Below are 20,019 nucleotides of genomic sequence, written 5' to 3' on the forward strand. Positions count from 1 at the left end.
GAACAGGCTGCCCAGGGCAGGGCTGCAGTCACCATCCCTGCCATGGGTTAGTGGTGGCCTTGGCAGTGCTGGGGAACAGTTGGACTTGATGAGCTTAAAGGGCTTTTCCAGCCTGGTTGATTCCATGATTCATAATGCCTGCTGTCTTCAGCAGGTGGGCTTCATTCCTTCTTTTTTGTTCTTGTCAAGTAGAGAAGTGTGAACTTGGAAATGGAAAACTGAAGGTCTTGAGTCTGATTTTGTATTTCCATTGTAGTCTGTCAGTACCAAGAAGGAAGAGCAGAGCTGGAGTTCTTCGTGGGGATGGTCAACAAACTGCAGGGGTTTCTCGCTCCTTCCTCTATGTGGCATTTGGAATGGCTTGATCTGTCTATTCATGCCTGGCATCAGTGCCGTAAATAATTACCCTGTGGCCTTTTGGTCCGTAGTAACTCTTTCAGAAAAGCACAGCTAATCATTTTATGGAAAAGGCAGTTAATTCTCGGCACATTTGTCTTGGAGCCTTCTCTCTGCAAATGGAAATGATGAACTTCAGCAGTGCTGAACAGCTCGGATGGAATCGCAGTGCCCTGCCGGCTTGGCGGCAGCACTTCCCTTTTCCCTTCCACTGGTACTGTTGCCTTGTATGCAGTAGATATTGCTGTAGGACAGCATCGTGTGCGGTCTTGTCTTCTCCCTTTTTGTCATCACATACAGCAACTTTTGCATGAGGCCTTTAGTGACATGGTTTAGTGGTGGCCTTGGCAGTGCTGGGGTAAAGGTTGGACTTGATCTTAAAGGCCTTTTTCAACCCCCTTGATTGTATGATTCTATTCTTGCTATTCATCTCCTAGCTTATGAGATTGCTGTGCTGTTCATTGAGCTCCTTTAAGAATGAGTGTGATCTGTTGGCCGTGCCCCCATAAAGCTGCAGAGGAATACGTATATCAGGCTTCAAGTTAAAGAAACAAAATGCTTCCCACTTGCTAACCAGAGACAGAATTACAGGAAGGGCTGCACTCGCTTTCTGTTCCTTGTTTCTTCTCTTGCTTCTCCCTGCACTGCAGTTAATGCTGAGTGTAAATGTTAGGGATACCTCATCGCCTTAGACTGCTGTATGTTCAAATACAAGATACCAAAAGAGAGAACATATAAACAGCAGGGTTATTTAACCATTTTTATTTTACTCCACCTTCTTCTGTCCCAGTGTTTAGGTTTTGTACTTGTAAGAAAATAAACTTAAGTAATCTGTCCTATATTCGTATTTGTCTGCATTCAGTAGAACTTCAGTGGCCACTACGGTGGATCAAAGGCCGTTTTGTGCCACTTTTGATATACATGTACAATAAATACACCTACCTGTGGTCATACAGAAGATGTTTTGATTTTGTGCAAGTTGTGTTTAGGTGGAGGTTTCTTTTTTCCATATGAGAACTGAAAGCCAGGCTAAACTATGTGGTTTAAATCTGAATTGCTTGTAAAGAACAGCAAACCCGTGAAATGGTCATGTTAGATGTTAATGCTTCTGTCTCTCCATTTCAATATACAAAGTCTATTCTGTGAGCTAGGGAGGGTCACAACTTACAAGTCAGTTTTGGTCTTTGCGTTCTAGTCATGCTGCAATGCTAACATAAAAATGGATTAGTGTGAACAGAGAATAAAGCTCTTTTAAAGAAAATTTTCCTTTTGACTCATGGCTAAATTAAAACTTTCTGCAAAGCTTTTTTTCCCTCTGAAGTGTTACAAAGCAGCTGCCTTCTCTCATAGAGTCGGCTAACAAGAATTGGGCTGTAATCTCATTAAAAGCTGATAACGTCAAGTATGACTCCAAATGAAGCTATCATCATATGAAAAGGGTGAGTAATTTGTCCGGGCTTATAGGGAATGGTGGCAAAGAGTTTATTGAAGCACTGTTCTGAAAGCTGAGCAGAGAATGGCATGCCACAGGTTTTACAATTTATTACAGTGATCTTGTGTAAAAAGCTGCAACTTGTATTTTGTACTCCAAAACTAACAGTTTTACTAGCCTTCAGTGCAAAGCTGTTCTCTTGAGGAGAATTAATGACAAATAGTATGTTAGAGGAAAGAAGCCAATCTAAACCTATCAATTATAGTGCTGTTATAAGTAAAGAAAAAAATCACACCTTTTTACAATGAAACAATATGGAATCCGAGTTTGTACAGTTCCTTCCTCTGTCAGTGCAGCTAGCAGCACTTATTGGAATGCTGTGGAATTATATGTGTAATTTTCCTCCCAAACTCCTTTGAAAACTTTTGGAAAACATACTAGTGTTGAAGGATTCCCATTGATAGCTTGAGTAGTATTTGAGGCGTAAGAGTTTCCTTGTTGAAAGTTCTTAGGCAAAAACAGGCCATCTGTTGTTAATAATAACTCCTATCTGCTGTCCAACTCCCTGATACCAGGTAATTGTGTTCAAATCTTGTTTATCAGTGCGATCTGCAGCAGAGATGAAGGAAGAGCGCCAAGGGCTGCTCACAGAGGGGTCCCTTTGTAGCCCTGTGGTTCTGAGGCACCAGTCAAAGGAGTCAGTCGCTTCAAAGCAGGTCCCGTCCCCCCCCCAACCCTGCCTTTAGCCATAAATCTTTCTTCTCAGTATTTTGACTCTTTCAGGCTGGTGTTTAAGCCCACACAGTGGGCACTGGAAAATAATCCCTTACTACAGAAAGAAAAGTCCTGTTAGCTCATTTCCGGCAGCTATTCTGTATTTTAGATGAGGTGTTTTGCTGTCGAAACAAACACCGTTATTCATAGACCATGGCTCTGTGATTTACATCAAGGCCTATATTCAGTAAAGATAACAGGGTTACTTTCTTCATAATCCTCCTTGAAGGAATTATTTCCATTTTGTAGCAGCATTTTGTAGCATCGATGTTTTAATGCTTTGAGTCATGGAGAGGCTTTTTTCCATGCAAGTGCAGAAGTTCATGTTATGATTGTGGATGAAATATCTACTTATGTAACTAAATGTGCTCAGTTGTGAGTTAGGATGTACAGTGTGCATACTTTTACTGTGTTATTCCCCCCACTTCCTTTCTCCTCCATCCCATCACACTCGCTTACCTGAAGCAATACTTCCTCCATTGCATTATCCTGATTCAGTCATGAATACCTGTATGGGATCAAGTGAGCCTCTCTTGGGAATGTACGCCATTGCTCTGAACTTCCAGAAACTGGGTAAGATTTTATTGTTACTATAAGCCTGCAGGTATGGGTCTCACTTCATTTGGTGCCAGTCTGGTTACTGACATCAGTGAGAGTAGCACTGCATCCATAAGGAAAATGGTAGAGTTGGAGCAGTCATGCTGTTGACATTTGATATGCTGCAAGTTGAGTGCTTCCTGCTGATTTTTCCCTTCTCCCTCAGTTATATGTGTGATTCTTTGGGCTTTACAAGACAGATTTGTTAAGGAAACATTTTCTTTCCCTGTGGGTCAAGGAATGCCAATATGTTGGAACTTCCTTAAATAAGGTAGGTACCTTTTAGACTTTTGCAGCCTTTAGAGTTAAGGGCAGGATGATGCATTTTAGCAATCTGTAGTTCTAACTCATGTTTTCCCAATTTCAGTTCATTTTAAAGACTATAATTTTCCAAAATATGTATATGAAAGGAAGCAAACCACAGTGAGAGGTACACAGGCATGCCCACTGTTGGAGCAGAAGTTGTAGAGACTCACATGTATAAGCCACATTCACATCAGAAGAAAGGCAGGAGCAGAATAGCACACCTTTATTAAATGCATAGGACCATATTTCGCTGGGACCATATTACCCAGCAGGGTCTCATGTGAGGGCAGCACTGCATGAACTGCATGCTTGAGAACAGCTATTTTTTTTCATTAAAGCAGGATAGGTGATGTTTGAACTTCTGTTGTCTTCATTTTTGACAAACTTTTTATCCCATTGGTTGAAATCAAAGAATAACCAGCACCAGCTGGTGGATGTTTAACTAGTGTGAATGCACTGGGGTGTATGATTTTACTCTTGACACTTGCCTCTGTTAGAGCTATTGCTTCTTCATGTTATCCTGTGTTCAGAACTTAAGTTTTACTCATGTCTTTGTAACATGAGAGACTAATGAAAACACAGTGTAAGGAGTTTTTCTGTGGTTTTAACTAGGCATATCTGTCACTGTTTTATAATGGTTTTATATGGCTATCAATCACATTTAGCAGGAAATGTAATCTCTTCCAATCACTGTAGCTCAAACAAGTCTGAAGGAGCTGAAAACTCACAGAGATGACTAGCTGAAAGGAAAAGTAAATGGCACTGATACGATGTTGCTACTGATTGTAGCCGGGGGGGGGGTGGGGGGGGGGGGGTAATATAGGGACACAAAGTGAAGAATCCAATCAACTCTCCTGAGAGGTTTTAAGTCATCTGAATGTAACTGATTTAAAATAGTTGACCCTTACAGTAACAGTTAAGTTTCCATGATATTTGATTGCTAAGAAGTATTTAGTGAAAATTTAGGGTGCAGGAACTTGTGCTTTTGGTGCCTTTCTTAGACAGCTGGTGTAGTACCAAGCCTGAAAGAAGGATGTGCCCAAATACCAGTGTTGGTCTGACTTCTCTTCTTCTGAATGGTTTGTCCATGTTGAAGATACAGCCCATCCGGAGTCTGTAATAATAACTTTTCTTAGGGGCATTCAATTACAGAATGAATTGCTTTATTTGGGGTAAAAAAAGTGCTATCTAAATCAGCTGGCTGCTTCACATTTTATTCTTAGACTTTTATTCTACCATAGCTTTGCCGTAGAGGAAGAATAGGATTATGTTCTAGGAAGCTCCTTCGCCTGCTGAGCCCAGGAGCCTTAGGCTGTGAGTTCAGAACTTGCCCAGCTGACCTGACCAGCTGCTGTCAATGAATGCAGCACTGCTCTTATTCTTCCTCCTCTGAGGTGTGTGGTTCTGCTCTCTCCCCTGTGCCGGGTGAGCTGCTCATGCTGGGCTCCACCATGAGCTGTTTAAGCACACTAACCAAGCTGAAAGGATCCCATTTTACTGAGTTAGAGATGTGAAGTGGGGAAGAGAGCAGGAGTTTCCTCTCATTCCTGGCAGTAGGGAGCTCCTGGATGAGACTGCCTCAGGGGCAAAACTGCATCCTTGGTCCGGTGCCATCCAGGCACCAATCACTCTTGGCTGTTTCTAGTTTGAGGTCTTGCAATAACATAGCCAAGGTGTGAGGTTGTAAATAGTCAACTGCTGTACCCTGGTGATCTAAAACCTGCCATGGCGGAGAGGTGGAGCTGCTGCAGACGCTTGGCATGGGCAGGCAGGCAGCTTTTCCTACTCGAAGGAAAACTGCTGGGGTCTGGCATTTCACTTCATTGGGGGTTTTTGGCTTTAGAACGCAAGGTGTTCAGGTGAATGGTAAAAACTCCAGCTTCATTACTCACGTTGTTGTGGACTAAAACTGACTGCAATGGCACCCCCAGTGTCATTTAGTTATGTTACTCCTAACTTGAATGCTTACACTAACTCAAAGAATCCTTCATAAGTAGTTAGAAAGACCTGTTGAGGGTATTCTGGAGTGAGGAATAAGGAAATTATGGATAAGGCTCTCATCTGTGTTTGGGAAGTTCACATCTTTTCTGTGATAGAGGCTGTTGGACACTTAGATCCACAAAAATGCTTGTTACATGTGGACCTTGATGCTGAAGAGTAATGGGTGTTTGTCTGCCTGATAGATGTGTCCACACAACTGTAGTTCTGTGGATGCACAAGAATGGTGTTTTCACAGAATGGTGCTTTAGCATGGGAGAAGGGAATAACAGCGGTGCACCTACTAACATTTATGCGCTTCAGAGTCAGTGAGTACATACTCTTGGAGGTATTGTGACAAAAGGGAAGAAAGGGTAGAATTTTAACTGTCCCAAATTAAAGTGTTTCTTTTGACTTCATTTAAACCTCTCTGGACATTTTATTTAGGCTACTAAAAGCAGAATCTGACCCAAGTCAGGTACAATGACTGTGTGAAAACACACAGTGGCTTTGATAAAAAATCTCTGCTACAGCAAAGATGGATCTGATGGAAAATGGATATTTTCCTGGGAAGGGAAAGCTGTGATGGAATTGGGAAAGTAGAATTGTAACTGTGATTTTTGAATCTTTGGCCACTGTGTACTGGTGTCTGATGGTGCACAGTGGTAGCAGCAGTAGCAGTCATCTTCTACTTTGTATGTCTTAGAGAGCCCTTGGCATCTATTCGTGTACACAAGTATTGGGTTTATTACTACATGGATTAGGGTAATACCTAAATCTCCTGCAGATTTAAATGCCTGAAGATGAGGTCCATGTCTTGTCAGGGACTATATAAGCAAGTAGTTGAAAATAGTGGCCTTGCAGCAGAAGGCTTGTATAATGTAAGGGTTAAAACCCCCTTTAATCTCTGCAGAGATGGATTTGGCTCCTGGGGGTTTACCAGGCTTTATGGGAATTCCACTCATAACTGGGTGGGATGCGGACACCTCGCCAGGCGCAGAAATACACCACACCATGCTCTACCTGCATGAAACTCTCACATGAGAGCAGTCAAGGCAGAGAAAGCTATTCCACAGAGAGAGATCTCCTCCTCTAGACAGAACTCGGCTAGATGGAGATGGGTTGTGCCAGACTCCCTGTCTCCTGCACGCTGTTACTCTTCCCTAAAACTGTAGGCTAGCACATCCCTTGCCGCTTGCATCACATGCTGTGGTCTCAGGCCCAGCCCAGGGTTACATACTTCTGTTAGGTGTGCTGCTGCTCCTGCAGTCTTGGAATGCTGGAGGGCTGCCATGTGCTGTTGGTAAATACAGGCTGCAGTTTGACAGTAATCACTGTCTTCCTGGAGTTTCAGAAGTTACCCACAGAAGCAAATGAAGTGAGAGCAAGCATTCTGCTTTCAGCGCCTTTCCTATCGGATGCTCCTTTCAGCGTGGTTCAATGTATTAACTCTGTAACAAAGAGCAAGTCGTGTACTTGGAAATGTCCTGAGAGAAGAAGTCTTTCTCTCTTCTGGCCTTTAAAGAAGTTTAAGGAAGCAGGAGAGTGCCCTGTGATTGGAGCAGTGCCCTTCGCCACACAAAGCAGCTTCTGTGCCATGGCCTCCTCCTCCTGAAACACATAGTGGTTTCCCTTGCTCCCCCAGTCTGTCTATTAAAAGTACTAACATCTGGCCAGCCCCAGCTGGCTTTGGGGGAATGAAGGAAGAATTTTTCCTGTTTCTACCTTCTTTGGTTTTAGGTTTGGAAAAGTCCTAAGACATTCATCGGTTTGCTTTGTGTGTGCTAGTGGTTTGACCTGGTTTCACTGTAATGTCTCATAAAGGAAAGAAAAATACTGGTTTGGAAAGGCACGCATCTTTATCTGCGTAAGGAAATTTAAATCCATAAGGAGGTTTTGTATTTCATACAGAAACTAAGTAAATGTTCTTAAAAATCAGAACTAATTCTGTGTTACATATCACAGTGTGAATCTGACCTAGTTCTTCTTGCAGAGCTGGCTCTGCTGATAGGTAAGTGCTATTGCACTAGTCATGATTAGGCTGGTTGCTGATAGGTAGTGTTATTGCTCCAGGTCATGATTAGCCTTTTCCTGCCCAAACCATTACAGCTGTGCCATCTGCAGCTTGGAGCTGTTTCAGTTTGGTGCCCAGGTTGTGCTTGGGAGATATTCTTTGTTATACAAGATGAGTGTGTTTTCTTACCTCTGCTTGTGTGAATAACTGTATTCTGTTGCTGAGCGATGGGGGAGTGGTACCAACTGAAAACTCTTTTGTCCAGGGAAGGACTTCTTGCGCAAGTACTCAGTGGCTTTAAGCTGAAAGAGGGGAGATTTAGATTAGATATTAGGAAGTTCTTGCCTGTAAGGGTGCTGAGGTGCTGGCACAGGGTGCCCAGAGAAGCTGTGGCTGCCCCATCCCTGGCAGTGTTCAAGGCCAGGTTGGATGGGGCATGGAGCAAGCTGCTCTAGTGGAAGGTGTCCCTGCCCGTGGCAGGGGGTTGGAACTGGATGAGCTTTAAAGGTCCCATCCAACACAGCCCAAACTATGATTCTGTGATGTCTTCTCTCTTCCCTTGCAAGATGCAGTGATGTTATGAGAGACTGAACTGCCATTGGATAGATCATACATCCATATCTGCTGCCTTTGCACAGGCAGTATGCTGGGAAGGCTTCCATGTGAAGTAGAGTGAGATAGGTAAGCTTGTCTTGAGCTGAAATGTAGATGTTTTGTATTGGGCTCCATCCTTAAGCTGCTTTCTAGCCGTAGAAGAAAGTATCCAAAATAATCGAAACATGGAACAAAAAGATTAAAGGAAAAAAAACCCAAGTTTGTAAAGAGCTCAGTCTAGTTTCTCTTCAGAAAAACAAATCCTTAAATAGAAGGTATCAGCTTAAAAGTTGTCATCTTGATGTCTTTCACACTTGAAATAAATCCTTTTTTAGAATTAGAATAAGTTCATGTTTATTTGATGAGCCGTTTGGAGGCTTGCTTTAGTTTCACTGGTTTTATTTGGTTTTAAGTGAAAGTGTGAGTTTGAGAAATGTTGTGGACGCCTTCATAGTTGGTTAGCTTGGCTGGGGACATTGCCGCTCTTCGGCAATCCTTTAGCCAGGAAAGGAGATCCTGTAATGGAATAATCCTTCACTTGAAAGACCAAACCCTTCTGTTTCTTGTCATCATCTTCTTTTCTCAGTTGTCTGCAAAATAACTGTGAGTAAAAATGGATGCTCCTGATGCTTTTAAGATTATACAAACAAAAACCACTGGTTGCTTTAGGAACCTGTGTGTAACCAGGGCCTTCGAGATCTTCTTTAGGAAGCTTACCAGAAAACCCAAACGGGAAGTTGGTCATCCAGAAGAAGTGTAAACAGGAAAGTTAGACATGTGCATTGGATTGAAAATTAATCGTTGCCACAGGCTGGGCTGATCGGAGCCATTTCGAGCTGTCTTGATTCATTCTTTAAGTGCAAACTAAGTGTGACAAGTTGTACTGAACAGCTGTCATCAGGCATTCATGTGTATTTAAGTGAAGTGAAAAAGTACCCCAAACCCTGTGGCACGAAGTGCATTGTTATCAAATCTGTATGCCTGACTCATCACCTTCAGCAGAGTTAAAGGAAAACGCCTGATACTTTACTGCTTTTGGAAAAGGGAGGGAAATATCCTTGTTTATGATAGAGTAATTCATTTGCAATCCATGTCAACATTGCCATTGTACAAGAATTAGTGGGTTTATTCCAGAACAGCATGTTTGCACACATGTCTTCTGGGACGGCTTATCCTCAGAAAGCTGTAGCGTTCCTTGTGCCTGGTCAGCAAGGCCAATCACATTGACTTTTTGTAAACTGACATTGATTTCTTAGAATCATAGAATGGTTTGGGTTGGAAAGGGCCTTAAGATCATCTAGTTCCAACCCCCCTGCCATGGGCAGGGACACCTCACACTAGACCATGTCAACCATCCAACCTGGCCTTGAACACTGCTAGGGATGGAGCATTCATCGCTTCTTCGGGTAACCTGTTCTAACCTGTTTCAGTGCCTTACCATCCTCACAGTGAAGAACATCTTTAGGCTGCTACTAACTGTACAACTACTGTATAGAGGATGGCTCATACTCTGCAAAGAGATGTGTGCAGCTAACAGTAATGAAAGGGAAGGGGTTATTTTTAGGCTAGCTAAAACTCCCCATGTGTCTGGCTTAGAATAATCTGCAAAGCCAGAGACTGAACACAAATGCTGTTCTTGATAAGATGTAGTCCTCCACACCCTTCCTTCTCTGTAATTTCCTTCCATACTTCCCACTTTTCAACCTCATGCTGCAGTTTTGGATACGTTTGTCGGCAAGATAATTGCCAAATAGTTGACATGGGGTTAAAGCAGTAGCTTGGCCTGTGTGTTTTAGTACCCAGCTCTGCTGCCATCCTCCTGAGTGATGTTGGACAAGCTGGCTAATGTTTGTTTCAATTCCTCTTGTTTGAGTCATGGGTCACCAGGTTGTTGTGAAGATGTATTCATGTGTCTTGGATGGCTTCTGATGTTAGGCATGCAAGGTATAACAGCTCTCTCATGCAGTCCTATGAAAATAATACATTATTTCTGACCCCATGAAAGTTAGAATGGGAGATTAAACTACAGGAGCTAATGTGATAGGTTTGTTTGCACTTCAGTCAAATAGCAAAGCCCCTTCTCAAAGTCTCTAGGCTTTGCTCTGGTGAAGCTAGTAGGCTACCAGGGTAGTCACACACCTAAGTGAGAGGGTTGCTTGTGGTTTTCTGTTTCTGTGTTTTGGGGTTTGTTTTGTGTTGCTTTAACCCCCTAATAAGCATGGGGATATACTGGCTTTGGAAAATACACTGACTCAAATACGTGATGGTTCTGTTTCTAGTATAACGATAATCCCTGTAGTCAGTTGGGCTGCTTTTAATGATCTCCATAGCAACTACATGCAGTAAAAAGTGAAAATAACCGAGTCATGCAGTTCTCTGCCAGATGATACACGTAAGCAATGTACTAATATCTGCTTGAAACGTCACACTGGGCTAAATGATGCCTACTCTGCTGGCAATGCTCTTCAGGACTTCTCCTAAGCAGCAAGGAAATGGGAGGTAGCTTTTGTTTGCAGTACTATTTGTTACAAGGAGTGGACTTTTAAATGCCAGCTTTCATGTCCCTTCACTTCTTGCTCCAGAATATTCAAATGGAACCAGGAAGGCTTGGTAGCAAGTAGTTTGCTTTTTACTCCATGCCTCTCTGCACGTGAAAAGTGACGTTTTAAAGCTGTAAATGCTTTGGTTTGGTTTAGCTTGGACCTGCTCCTAACTAAGCTTTTGAGAGAGAAGTGGATCTCACAGATCCACTAAATGTCCTTTTTTCGGTATCTCTGCTTCTTCTGTCTACTTTGTATTTTGGCTTCACAGTTGCATGTGTCCCTGATAAATATCAGTAGTCATTAGAACCAGTGTCTAGAGTATGTGTTCTCTCCCTCTCACGGAGTGTTATCGAGGTGTCTGACAGTTGTCTTCCTGCAGTTACTCATTCCACCTGAAAGGGTGAAATACAGAATTGCTTTGGAGCTGGAAGTGAGCAACATGTCAGGGATTGCATCAGAGGAGCCTTCTCTGAAATGGCTTGGATGCTTCTTGCCTTTCACATGCATACTTGGGGGTTTATTTTTTCAGAGGTGCGTTTCCTGCTGGCTGCAGCCAGCCTTTCTTCTTTCAGAATCACACCTCTTTTAAATGCCTCTATTCCTTCTCTTTTTTAAGCTAGCTTTCAAAGCTGGCCCGAGGGCACCAAAACTTAACTTGAAGATTATGTTATGGACCCCTGTGGTGGGGGTAATGGTGGGAGAGTTAGCACCTCTGGATGCCTGCCCTGAAGAGTTGCTGTTTGTTCTGAGCTTCTCAAAGAAGGGCTTTGCAATTAAATCTGTGCTTTGCATTCAGTGCCAAAAGAGAGTTTTGAAAGACGTATGAGGTGTTCTTCTGGGAGGTGTAAGTGCCTGGCAGTCCTGTGCATGGAGGTGTTTAGTTTATGGCTTAAAATGTGACTCTTTTCCTTTAAGCTTTTTTGCGCTGAACTTTAGGAACATCTTGTTTCACACTTAACTCTACGGATTTGTATGTCTGTTGCAGGAATCCCTTGAAGCTCTCCCTGGGAATGGACAGCTACCTCTATTTCTGGAGGAGAGTCGTGGCACTTGAAGAAGCCTTCAAGGCGAGTCGACAAGGGTGCTGATAACTCTGGGAAGAGCACAGGGAAGGGGCCGCCTTCCAGGCCAGCAGCCATGCCTTTCGGGCTGAAGCTGCGACGGACCAGGCGCTACAACGTCCTGAGCAAGAACTGCTTTGTGACAAGGATCCGTCTGCTGGACAGCAATGTGATCGAGTGCACCCTCTCCGTGGAGAGCACGGGGCAGGAGTGCTTGGAAGCTGTCGCTCAGAGGCTGGAGTTACGTGAGGTAAGAGAATCTTGGGAAAGACCGTGTGTCACTGTGTATAATCTGACACGTTTTGATCCCAGTTGGGCAAGCTGTTCATTTCAGTCGTGGTATTCTCGGAGCTAGAGCTTGGGCAAGCATACTCTGGCTGCATGAAAACTGAAGGCAGAACAGCACTTGGGGTTATGCGCTGCTGCTCATTCATCAGAGCTCTGAGAGCTCTTGTAGTGTGAAGATGAACTTTCTTCTTCTCTTAGAAAGCGATGGGTGTTACTTGTTGAACTGGGATGCCAATGGCTGAGTTACAATAAGTCTTGACTGAACCTAACCCTGGTTCCACCAGCGCTGGTGACTGAATTATGCCAGTGGGAGGGAAATCACTGGCTTTTAAGTGTCCACCTTCCTATTCTTGTTTCAGAGAGAAGCAACAGTTGTGTTAACACCAAGGCAACTTGTAACAGTTTGAGGATGGTGGTTTTTTCCTTCATTTTGTTTAACTGAAATATTTCACATCTGAAACTCTGAAAGGCTGCTTTTACATTCCCAATGCTTCTGAAAAGGGTGAATAACTCAGTCTTACTTTCTTAAAGACTGAAATCCTTTATTGTCTACTTCTCGCTGTAGAGTTCGGTGTTATTCTGAGCGTTGAGATGTTTTATAAAAATCTCTCTCCAACATGCATGGCACAAATGAACTGTATTATCTCACTTTCTATGGACTCCTTACATGCATCCTGCATACTTCTGGGCTTTTGCAAATCAGAAGTTAAAAACCCCGCTTGGAAGTTGCTGCATTATCATGACTGTCCTGGCTGGTGCTTTCTCTATGCACAGCTGGGAAATCTAATCGTCATAGAATCAACTAGGTAACCTTGAAGTGTCTTACGTTTGTTGTTCCACAGCAATGGAGCAACAAATGAAAGACATTCATGGTAATGCTGGCAGCTGGAGCCTGGCATACAAATAACTAGTGCAGATGAAAACCAAACAAAAATCCCTTTTTGTACATCAGTAATGATAAAGAATGAGAAAAGAATCTCACTCTGTGTGTGAGTAGTCAGGAACAGGGCAGAGTCTGAATATTGCATGATGATTTTTCTTCCTTGGATTTTATGTAGATTTTGGTAGAATAATCTTCCCCCTTCCCTTCTAGGGGTGAGCATTTCCCAGAAATGACTTGTTTTCCTTTGTTTTTATTCTTTTTCTTCTATTGGTGCTGCTTTAGGGTGTCCTCACAGAGAGGTCAGGTCCTTCCCTTCAGTGCAAAAAGGAGTTAAATGAATGATGTGGTTCTCCTCTTATTCCTTGTGGGCTTATAGAAAGATGAAATGATTTGGGTTGGAAAGGACCTTAAGATCATCCAGTTCCAACCCCTCTCCCTTGGGCAGGGACAGCTCACACCAAACTATGTCACCCAAGGCTCTGTCCAACCTGGTCTTGAACACCTCCAGGGATGGAACATTCACAACTTCCTTGAGCAATCCATTCCAGTGCCTCACCACCCTCACAGTAAAGAACTTCTGCCTTGGATCTAACCTGAACTGCCCCTGTTTGAATCCGTATCTGCTTGGTGGAGTAGAAGTCTGGGGCCTAATGGCTCTCTCTGGAGCTTCACCTGTGTTTGTGAACAGCAGTGCCGTGTGGGTCAGCATTCTTTTCCACAAAGCATGTTTTGATTTTGGAATGTGTTTTTTTTCCACTTGGGAACAAAGCCTGAAGTTTCAGAATTTTCCAGAGAAAAGAGATTGGGCAGTAGAGCAGCAAAGGAAGTTGTTCTGTTCAGTGTTCAATTCCACGGGCTTCTTCTATTGCTTTGGTTTCTTTCATTTTCAAACTGATTTGTGTCATGCAAAAAGAAATATGTCAGCACAAAATGTTTGTGTTTCGAGATGAAAAATACTTGAACAACACAGAAGAGAATGCTTTGATGTTGCTGGAACACTTTCCCCTTCTTTCATTACCCTCCCTGCCTTTTTTTTTTTCCCAAACAAAGTTTTGGCAACATTGAACTCATTTTGCAAGGTTCAGATTTCAACAGGAGAGCAGTTTTTGACAGAAATTGTTGCCTTTTTTTTAAAATCTCCTTTTCTGGTTGATTCTGGTAGCATCCGTTGCTGCTTTCAGTGTTTAGGGGAGAAGAGAATTACTGACCTCTTTCATAGAATCCTAGAATAGTGAGGGTTAGAAAGGACCTTAAGATCATCCAGTTCCAGCCCCCTGCCATGGTCAGGGATGCCTCACACTAGACCATGTCGCCCAAGGCTCTGTCCAACCTGGCCTTGAACACTGCCAGGGATGGGGCGTTTACCACTTCTCTGGGCAACCTTTTCCAGCGCCTCAGCACCCTCACAGAGAGGAACTTCTGCCTTGGATCTAACCTGAACTTCCCCTGTTTCAGTTTGAACCCATCACCCCTTGTCCTATCACTGCAGTCCCTGATGAAGAGTCCCTCTCCAGCATCCCTTCAGACACTGGAAGCTGCTCTGAGGTCTCCAGGCAGCTTCTCTTCTCCAGGCTGAACAGCCCCAATATTCTCAGCCTGTCTCCATACAGGAGGTGCTGCAGCCCCTGAGCATCCTCGTGGCCTCCTCTGGACTTGCTCCAGCAGCTCCATGTCCTTCGTATGTGTTCTCTTAACAAAAAAGATCATTTTTTGTTTGATGCTTTACCTTCGTGTTAGGAATACATCCATCAAGACGACTTCTTCTGTCCACATACCCCTATTAAAAAGCCGAACTGCTTGAGATTACTGTAGGCATTGTTGTGAAGGACTGTCAATTGTGATACACATGACTGAAAAACGGTATCTAATGGATTATGCATATTTCTGTTTGATCTCTGGGGAATGCAGCTCCCTGCCTGCCTGAGTCAGGGTTCAGGGATAGGTCAGTAGAAAGTGTAGCCATGTAACTACTGTAAAACCTGGTTTTATCCTTTTCAGCAAAGCTCTTTAGAAAGCATCAGGTCTCCTAGTTGAACAATTACTGCTTCCAGTGAAATGAGCTCTTAGGCCAGCGTTATGTAAAAAGTAAAGATGAGAAGAGGGGAGGAAGGGAAAGAGAGAAAAGACAAAGTCGGAAATGTCATTTTATACTGTTTTATGTGTATGCACAGATTACAAAAAGGATATTTTTCCCCAATGTAATGGCATTTTTCCCTTCGAGTGAGACTAAGTGAATCTGCTTGAAATAGCAGAGTAATCCGTGCAACTCTGTTGCGAGACTCCACGTCTCTTTCTCCTTTTTGTTCCTCTTAATTCAATTTGCAAAATGATAAGAAGTTCAAAGATGGAATGTGCTGACGTGGTGTAAGGGGGTTTGGATGGTAAGAAGGTCCTCTCCAACCAAAATTACTCTTTCAAGCTCTGTTTCCCAGCGGTACCTCCAGCACTGAGGTGCTGCAGGATGGTAGCGGGCTGAGCACCTCAGACAGATGCTGACTGCTTTGGTGGCCATTTGCTGCTGTTCTGGCCTTGCTTTCTGTGTCCTCCTGAAAGCCTGTTTTTGGCAGCTAGCTTGCCTTGCAGTTTGGCTTGGTTTGACTTGTCCTGCAGCAAAGCTAGGATAGGGTTCAGGCAGCGCTTGGACAAGAGACCTTCTAGGAACACTTGGCTGCTGGAAGTGGTGCGAGAGCCCTGGGATAGCAGGGTTTAATGCTTTTAGCCCAGAGGAGCTGGAACTTTGCCTCTTCATCAAGGATAAATATTTAGTTGGCCGCTTAACCAGATGCTTTAATAAACACTGAGCCTGTCTTGTTGGATCCCTTTGAATGAGATTTGCTGGTTTAGTAAGTGGCTGTCATCTGCTGTTGACAATTCTACTTGTTTTGCCTGACGTAAAGGCAGGGGTAGTTCTGGGTTTGGCACTGTAGCTAAGTCCCAAGCAAGTATGTTGCCTTCTGAAGTGGCAGCTATAATGTCTTCTTTTGGAAGACTTCTCAGCACAGGTTTTGTGTATCCAGATTTCTTTCCTGGCTCACCATATCTTGAGGGTCAGCTTTTCCCGTAGAGTTGTTGCGATGTGCTGGTGCTCTGGTTCTTGTCTGCTGCTTTAGCAGAGGACTACAGGTCCTGGAGGAGTGTAAGCCACTTTCCTTGTGCCACTTATGGAATCATGTTTGGTAGGTAAGGCAGATTTTTAAACCTTGAGAGGAAAATGAATGTAAACTCTTTTCTAACAGAGCTCTGTGTAATTGCAGGTTAAGCAGATCAACTTCAGTTCAGTAGCAACTGAAAGTCTGTGTGTGTCAGATGGATGTGTGTGCATACATTTGGCACTAAGAAAAGCTTTCCTTCAGTGTGTATCATCAGTCTGTCAACTGTGACTGGAAGCATCATTCTCTTTCTTTGCCACTTTGCTAGACCAGCCCATGATACTTCAGAGCCTGCCAGGGATAGGCGTAGATGCTTACTCCATGAATACTGAAGTCATGGTTTACTTTGTATAGATGGACAAATGGACCAGCTTTTGGAATCAACTGAGTTTTCAATCAGCTACTGACTGAGGAAAAGATCCTAATTTTATATTCCTTCATCTAATTTGTGGGATATCTGTACTCTGAAAATATTTTGTGGGCTGAAGTGTATAGCAATACATGAAACGGGTTGCATAAGGCCCTTGAGACAGTCATGCCTCTTGATAGCATACTGAACTTGATGGTCCAGCCATTTCCATCCCATGTTGCTCTGTTCTTGTTTGGGCATTACTCATGTTCTTAGGGAATAGAATTTTTTCAGGCATTTGATGTAGTGGCTACACAAGTCCTTTCCCACTGTGGGTTGTTAAAAATGCTGATGTTCTCAGGAAGTGAAGTTCCTAGTGGCAGGGAGCTGATAGTCACACAACTGTGTTGGTTATGGTTGGTTTGGTCTCTCCAAAATGCATTTGTGACTCGAGCGCTGCTCTGCAGCCCCTGTGCTTCATCTCCAGTTGCCTGATCCTCTCCAGGCTGCTTTCAAAGAAAAGTCATCTTTCAGTTGCATGAAATGCCTGCTGCTGTGGTCAGCCCACTGTGTCTGCTGGAGTCTAGAAGCTTAAACACTGCATTCCTTTCAGTCGGTTCTTAACCCTTGGAAGTGATTCAGGAGTCTGGATTTGGTACCTGAAGTGCCTTTCTGTAGCAAATCTAAACTTCTGTTGTCCTCCTGCCCTCCTGTGCTCTTTTGAGCTGTTTAATTGCAATACCCTCATAATCCCTCGAGTAACTCTTTTAGTCTTCAGGCTCCAAATCATTTTAGTCGCCAGATCTTTTACAAGTACTTGCCGTGGCAACTTTGGGTCCTAGGTGATGTGAATCACCTTTTTACAGTCATATGGAAGATCTGTTTCCACAGCTCTGCACTGTTTCTTGTTGAGATGAGCAGCCCTGCAGTGATTTTAAAGATTTTCTGCGTTAAAGGATTTCCCTTATGAGGTGGTAAAATCACTGCTTTTTTCTGCCTTCATGTGAATTCCTTTCCTTTGCCATCTCTGCTGTACCTCCCACCTTCATTTTAATCTAATTACTGTCATGGGGAGCTTGTCAGTAAGAACTTTTTATCCAGTGATGGCTACAGAAGGAGATTAGACATGTATCAGTGAATTGGTTAGGTTTGGTTTAAGTTTATCCTATGGGAGATGCTGTCTTCTTGGTTTATTTGTGCCCTGGATTGATGGATTTATTGAAGATACCTTTAAATTCTACAAGGAAATATTGTATTGATTCTCTTCAAAAAAGGAATGCTCTTGCTTCACTGTACCAAAGTGAGCTCAAAGAGAAAGGGCTGAGCACTGTTCACTGTATGCTTGTCAGGCCTAACTGAGGAATTAAGTTGAATTAGGTTATCACCTTAGTTAAACGCTGCTCTGGCCAAGCTGTTGATGGGGGCTTTTGCAAAGAGTAGTGATTACAATTGGCCTGCTGCTTTTGAAGACTTTATATATCAAAGCATGAACTTGTGGAAAATCCAGGTGGTGAAATGTTGATGGTTGATTTAAAGGCCAAACTTTCTGGAGGCATTGAAAGTCATTTCAAATGAAAGCTTTATAAAACAGCAAATAGAGGTTTTTCTAGTCTTTCTTCAAGTATCTTCATTTAAAAATGACATATATATAAAGGATTTTGACTGCCTGTGGAAGGACTGTTGTCCACTTAAGCTATAGCACCACAGTAAGTGTTGTGTGTGTTTTAGGCTTAATCTAATCCAATGGAAAGTTCTGGAAAGTCTTTATGGAATAGGAAATAGTTGGATTAAATGCCAAGAAACTATACTGAAATAAAATGAGAGAAATAAGCAGGAATAGGAATGATCCCACTTTCAAGTTTTGGTGCCCACAGAAGTTCCTCTCGCAGCTACAGTGTCTTCATTCCAGTGTTTAGTACAGAGTGGTACCGTGTATTGAAGGCACTGCTGGAAGTCTCCAGATGATCTCAGCTGAAATACTGAAGATGTTGAAACAAACTTCACAGTTGGGCTACAGTCAGATTTCCAAGCAACTGAGGGATGAGTTCCTTTGCTAAATATGAATGCATTTTTTCTCCTTTTCTCCAGATCTGTAGTTGTAGTACTTGCTCTTAGTTACAGTATGCATTTGCCTGCAGTAGTACATCGGTGTATTCAATGCACTGGTGGAAGAGTTTTTCAATAGAACCCTTCATGACGGATGGGCTGCTTATTACCCATTTGTCGTATTGGAAGCTCCAGTTCCGAACACTGTTCCTTGTTAATTGCTCTCCACCAGCAACTGTCCTGTGTGGCTTATACAGGAGGTGACTACAGATTTACACAGGATAGGAAATGGCTGAGGTTTTCAACCAGGTATTTCTGTAAAAGCCTAGAGCAAACAACTTGGGTGCTGCATGTTTTAAGTGTATCCATCAGAAAACCTTGTGAATGCATTAAAAAAGTAAACACGTTCTGTATTGGGTTCTGTTATTGGCAAATACACTTTGACACATACATGTAGGTTTGCATTCTGCATTTCATAGTTGGAAGAGTCCTAGTGCTTTGCCTGCAGTGATCCAGAGTCTCCTGAAGCCTTTGTGCTTTGATTCAGACCTAGTGTTTGCTGTTTGTTCACAAGGCTCAGTGTAAATGAAGACAAAGACTCAGACACTGTCTGTAAATCATTTATGTAACCTGTGCTACAACGTCAGCTAGAGTTCTTTCAAGGGCACTTGAAAGAGATGGGAAGGGGCAGATAGTACTCCGTGAAGTTTATTGCAATATTAATTTATCATTGCCTTCAAGATTGTCCTAAAAATAAAGGGCAGTAAAAAAGAAATTACTCTGATTTTGCATATGGAAAAACATACACAATGCCATCTGTTCTTATTTGCATTTGTGTCATTGATAGCGTGTGTGTGATCTAGCTGAACAAGGTAAACTGACACTCTTTGCTTTCTTTATCTAGACACACTACTTCGGCCTTTGGTTTCTTAGCAAGAGCCAGCAAGTCCGCTGGGTTGAACTGGAAAAACCTCTAAAGAAGCAGCTGGACAAATTTGCCAATGAGCCTTTGCTTTTCTTTGGGGTGATGTTCTACGTGCCCAGTGTTTCCCGACTGCAGCAGGAGGTAACAAGGTATGTGCTTTTCCTCTCTTCACACTATTGTGATACAGCTGGGAGAGAACAGGCAGTTGCTCCGTTTCTGGCACTCAGTATCTGCTTAGGTATCATCTGGTTCTTTCCTTTCCTGGTGATTGCACAAATGGGGAGAAGTTAGAGAAGTCACCTCTTGAATTATATCTGTTTTGTGGGGGGGAAGCAATACCGGTGAATGATTATACATGACCAACTGCAGGAACAAAAAGGGAGCCATAAATACATGTTCAATTTTAAATGGGACCATGGTGAACATAGTCTTTTCTGTAACCCACTATTGATTAAAAGGAAGCCATAGGCAAAGGACCTCTATATACAGCTTTTGTGTGTTACTCTTATGTCTGCCTGTGCTTTGCTGAAAGTGAACTTTGGCATCTTTTCTGGGGTTTGCCCATCCCACTCCTGACTTTTTTCCCCTTACACTTCACAAAAGGAGGAAAATTGTTAGAGGGCATTATTCCTTTAATTATGTTCAGGGTGTACCTTTGCAAACAACTCGAGTGGGAATTGCTCTT

The 20,019-nt window shown here is 43.0% G+C and overlaps 1 protein-coding gene across 2 annotated transcripts in view; it reads left to right on the top strand.

Moving 5' to 3' along the window:
• Positions 1 to 20,019, top strand: part of PTPN14 (protein tyrosine phosphatase non-receptor type 14) — a 121,574-nt gene that overhangs the window by 38,283 nt on the left and 63,272 nt on the right. For both annotated transcript variants that reach the window (XM_057397040.1, XM_057397039.1), the window contains exons 2-3: positions 11,619 to 11,944; positions 19,314 to 19,483. In XM_057397040.1, the coding sequence (XP_057253023.1) occupies positions 11,771 to 11,944; positions 19,314 to 19,483 (344 nt within the window). In that variant the 5' untranslated portion in view covers positions 11,619 to 11,770. The remainder of the gene's footprint in view (positions 1 to 11,618; positions 11,945 to 19,313; positions 19,484 to 20,019) is intronic.

This window comes from Pezoporus wallicus, unplaced genomic scaffold (assembly GCF_028554395.1).
Source record: "Pezoporus wallicus isolate ANWC-B61680 ecotype Strahan unplaced genomic scaffold, APGP_CSIRO_Pwel_v1 contig_14703, whole genome shotgun sequence".
NCBI lineage: Eukaryota > Metazoa > Chordata > Aves > Psittaciformes > Psittacidae > Pezoporus > Pezoporus wallicus.